This window comes from Plectropomus leopardus, unplaced genomic scaffold, assembly GCF_008729295.1.
Source record: "Plectropomus leopardus isolate mb unplaced genomic scaffold, YSFRI_Pleo_2.0 unplaced_scaffold26599, whole genome shotgun sequence".
In the NCBI taxonomy this organism is placed as follows: domain Eukaryota; kingdom Metazoa; phylum Chordata; class Actinopteri; order Perciformes; family Serranidae; genus Plectropomus; species Plectropomus leopardus.
This window is the reverse complement of record NW_024628933.1, coordinates 1-4,589: the sequence shown is the minus strand read 5'-3', so window position 1 is coordinate 4,589 and position 4,589 is coordinate 1. Positions and strand designations below refer to the sequence as shown.

At 40.1% G+C, this 4,589-nt stretch overlaps 1 protein-coding gene across 1 annotated transcript; it reads left to right on the top strand.

Moving 5' to 3' along the window:
- The first annotated feature begins 432 nt into the window (after positions 1-432).
- Positions 433-4,216, top strand: LOC121967000 (hsc70-interacting protein-like). Its single transcript, XM_042517061.1, has 8 exons — positions 433-559; positions 950-1,089; positions 2,938-2,986; positions 3,090-3,180; positions 3,493-3,566; positions 3,654-3,720; positions 3,831-3,915; positions 4,006-4,216. The coding sequence occupies exons 2-8, from the start codon at positions 980-982 to the stop codon at positions 4,199-4,201; spliced, it is 672 nt and encodes a 223-aa protein (XP_042372995.1). The 5' UTR covers positions 433-559; positions 950-979; the 3' UTR covers positions 4,202-4,216.
- The last annotated feature ends 373 nt before the right edge of the window (positions 4,217-4,589 follow it).

Genomic DNA, 4,589 nt, shown 5'->3' with positions numbered 1-4,589 from the left:
ATACGTTTGTTCCCTGAACACAGGCTATCAGGGATCGCTGTAGTTACGATAAGCCTATACTTCACAGCAAATTTCACTGATCAAATTGTTCTGTGAGGCTACAGGTTTATGCAAGCACTGGTATCAATAAATGTTTTATCAAAGTTTAATTATAATAGTATATTATTATTTATAGACGAGACATCCTAAAATCTGAGAAATGTCCTACAATCCTTAACACATCCAAAAATCTTTGAAATTTCCTAAAATCCGCAAAATATCCTAAAATCTTTGGAGCATGTATGGAGCTGCTGCAACTGACCCCTGGCCTCCAGTAATTATTGCAAAAGTGGCCCCCAAGCGAACATGTTGATTATGTGCAGCTTTAATGCTGCCTGACAGTCCGAACCCAGGAAGTATTATAGCCGCGCTGCTGCGTCAGTCTGTCCGACAGCTCGCCTGAATGAAAACACAGGAGCGACGCCACCACCACTGACGCTCTGTTGTGGCGACAAAATCCCCCGAAACCGTCCTCTGCGGGTTCTCTTCACGGGTGTGATCGGCGTACATCATCGATCAGGTGCTCTAACATCGATCACTAACTGTAACAGCTGCAGTTCCGTAGTGTGTTTCGTTATTCACGGCCCGTATTGCAGCTAACATAGCTAACGACGTTATCATGCGTCAAACAGTTATCGCGTCACGGACGGATGCACATTTCCAGAAACTTCTGGTTTGCGACCATCACTGTTGCCTTCAATACCATTTTAGCACTTCCTCTTTATTGCTAAATCCTGATTTTTGAATGTTAAGTGATTAAAGTGAGGTTGAAGCGCGCACTCATTCAGCCTCTTCGCGTTAGCATGACTAGCTTATCGCTTGACGTTAACTGATGAGCACGTACGTAAACAAAGCCACACTTTACTAAGTTGTTCCCCGTTTTTCTCTCTGTTTTTCCCAACACATGCAGCGCACGGTGTGCTGGACGTGACAGGGCAACATGGACCCAGCAAAAGTGACAGAATTAAAGGGCTTCGTGAACATGTGCGAGTCCAGTCCCGAGATCCTGCACCTTCCAGAGATGGGCTTCTTCCGGACCTGGCTGCAGGGGTCAGTCCACTTATAACTGTCTATCCAAACTGCAAATGCACTGTGCATGTTATTATGCAAAATGGATTCATGGCGAATTTATTCTGTTATTATTACACTAAAGTGCAGAATAGTTATGTAAAAGAGGTTACTGTCTGATTTATTCTCAGAAAAACAAACAAGCATTCCTCATAATGTGGAGTAAATGATGTAGTTAATTATTTTTAAGTGATTACATTACAACACCACAGTACATAGATCATGTTTCAAACAGACTGCTGTTACCACGTGCTCAGTTCCGCCCACCTCCTAGTACAGACTATTACAAACCATGCCCCAAAGGGCGTGGGCGCGTGTAATGATGGTTTTAAACGGATTTTATTTTGCTTTTCGTCACCGTATCCCTCATACAGGGTTCATGCAGCTTAAGAAAAAGGGGATTTAACTCTTAAAGACTTTTTAATACCACTTGGAATTAAATTTATGACCGATTTAACAGAAGCCAGTATTGAATAAAAAATAAACCATTTACCAGCATAAATTACTCAAGGTTAGGGGAATTTGATTTTATTTTTTAAATATTTATTGTAACATAAAAAAATGAAAAATGATTTTGAGCCTTTGCAATGCAATGTCATAAAAAATCCCATCTCCAATGTCTTAAGACTTTAAAGCCATTTGAAAGATTGATTAAGGGAATTTAATGCGAATTAAGGTCATACTTTACCACTGATGGATGATTTTTAAGGACCCGCGAGAACCATCATGACCATATCCAAAACACAACTTCCAAAACACCGGAAAAGCTGAAACACACACAAATTAATGAAATCAGCCCACATAAGTTAAACATAAACATAAAGCTTATAAATACACCACCATTTACATGAATAAAATAAGCGTAACTGATGTTTACGTTAGCGGTGTACGTCAGCAGCTAGCATTAGCATGAACGCTGCTACAGCGATACACTTAAATTTTCACGGATTTATCGCAACGTTAGTTAAAACCACACACCCAGAAACAAAGAAAACACGTTTAAACATACCGCACCTTGTTCCCATGCCAGCCCGGTGCTGATTTCATCAAGAAACACGTAGAAACTTCAGTGCAAACAGTCATTTCGGTGTTTCCCTCCATTTTTCCTCAGACGTTCGTGCCGTAATAATGTTTCCGCTTAGATGGCTTCAAAATAAAAGCGCCGAAATGATGAAACAGGAAAAATTGGATTAAAAAGTTAATGTTTGTGTGTGAAAAGCTTAATGTGGTTTATTTTTCCTGCCATCAAGTGAACTACAAACTTAAATAGAGTAGAGCTGAAACAATTAGCCAGTTTTAATTAAAGAGAACAATACCTAACCAGTTGATTAGCAGTAAATCGGAGTAATTTACTGACCAGTTTCTCCTGTTATAATATGTTGTGACCATATTTAGGATCTGTTGATTAGACAAAAGATTTTAAAACATTACTACATATTCTGGAAAACTATTGGTTGTTAATTTATAGACCTAATAAAAGAAAGGCATACTAAATACGAATAAATCTAAAGGCCTTAGTAATCTCCAAAAGGGAAATTCAGATGTATAGAGATAGAGATTGAGGAAACATATATAATTGAGATTGGTGAAAAGGCAACAAGGAAAGGGGACTAACCTTGACCCTGTCACAGTATCGTTGTATTGTAATATTGATGCATGTATTTTCTGTGATATTAAGTACATTTATTGGGATATTTTATCAAGAAAATGTTCATAGACGAAATAACCACATAGAAATATCTGTTTTGGCCTACTCAGCAAACAAAATGCCTGAAAAATAAGGGTTCTGTTGTTCCTCGCTGAATTGTTCTCCATAATTTTATCCTGCAGCATGGGTGCAACTATTCCTCCACCACCCAAGAAAAAAGAGTCGTGCCAGGTGACACATTCAGATTATCATTATGCCAGTTATTGAAAACTTCTGATGTTTTTTTCCACACTTGTCTCATCATGATGTAAACAAAGTTCTCTCTGACTTGTAGGGTGGCTGTCCCTGCGGTCCTCCTCCTACATCAGCTCCACCTCCCGAACCAGAGCCTCCCGTACTCTCCGAGAGCGAGGAGAGTGATATAGGTACGCAACATTTACGTAACCCTTTGCGATCTGAGCAAATTGGCCTGGTTTCTTTTAAAAACACGGAAAGAGGACAAAAATTGCCCCAAAATAAGTAAGAAATTATTAAAACGTTACATGAAAATCATCTGAAAATAAGTAACAAAAAAGAAAGTAAAGAAAAAGAGTGAGGGGGGATAATAAAAAAGAAAATGTATTCCATAATTTTGCAGCATAGCTAACAAAAGCTATTCTCTTACTGTGCTTTTCAAAATAAGGGATATTGTTCGTGTGTCCCAACAAGAGCTCGTGTAAATGTTGGATCTTTTTCAGAAATTGACACAGAGGGAGTGATCGAACCTGACGCCGATGAACCGCAGGAGATGGGAGAGTATGAAAACATTGAGGTAAAATATTGATTATCATGCAAACATTTACTTAAATAAAAACTTGCGCTGTGGAATATAACTAAGCTGGTGCTATCGTTCCCTCAGGTCACAGAGGAGATGATGGACCAGGCCAGTGAGAAGAAGATGGCGGCTATTGACGCTCTGGGAGAAGGTGGGTTGGTACTCCGTTCACAGACTGAGCCGTGCGTGCAGTTTCTGTATTGATAAGGAAAAAAGGCACTCCAAATTAAATTATATTTATGATCTTGTTTTCTCTTGCAGGAGATCTGCAGAAAGCTCTGGATCTTTTTACTGAAGCCATCAAGCTGAACCCCTGCGTAGCCATCATGTACGCCAAGAGGGCGAGGTGAGTCCTCAAAACAACAGATATTTAAGGGCTGTCTTTTTGTCCACTCCTGTTAAGAATGGTCATGATCAGTTGTCCTCTTTGTGTTAGCGTCTTTATCCAGATGAAGAAACCCAACGCAGCCATAAGAGACTGCGACAGAGCCATCAGCATCAACCCAGACTCTGCACAGCCGTACAAGTGGAGGGGAAAAGCTCACAGGTACGTTTCCATTTTACAGCTTTACGCTAATCTGCACTCTGAGGCGCAAACAGATGATTTTAGACGACCTGAACTGAAATCTTGACTGTGCTGAAGGACCAGATTCTCACAATGTGACAGCCACAACACACGTACAAGCCAGCCAATGAGAGTCCAGCATGAAACGAAACCATTCACATGATGAGCACCTTTTTTAAAGAGATTTTCAACATGTTTTTGGTGATATCACAGTCTGACAAAGATTTCAAATGAGATTTTGTTAGGCTGATCTCACAGCACGAAATTTGATGAACCTGCGAGCTCGCTGTTAGTTTAAAGGGTGTTATATGACGTATGTTTGAGGACGGGTGAACTGAGTCCTCAATTGTCAGTGAATTCATGCAATTTTTCTGCCATCTGATGAGACTACATTTTGTTGACTGCCGTGTGTGTGTGTGTGTGTGTGTGTGCGTGTGTGTGTGTGTGTGTGTGTG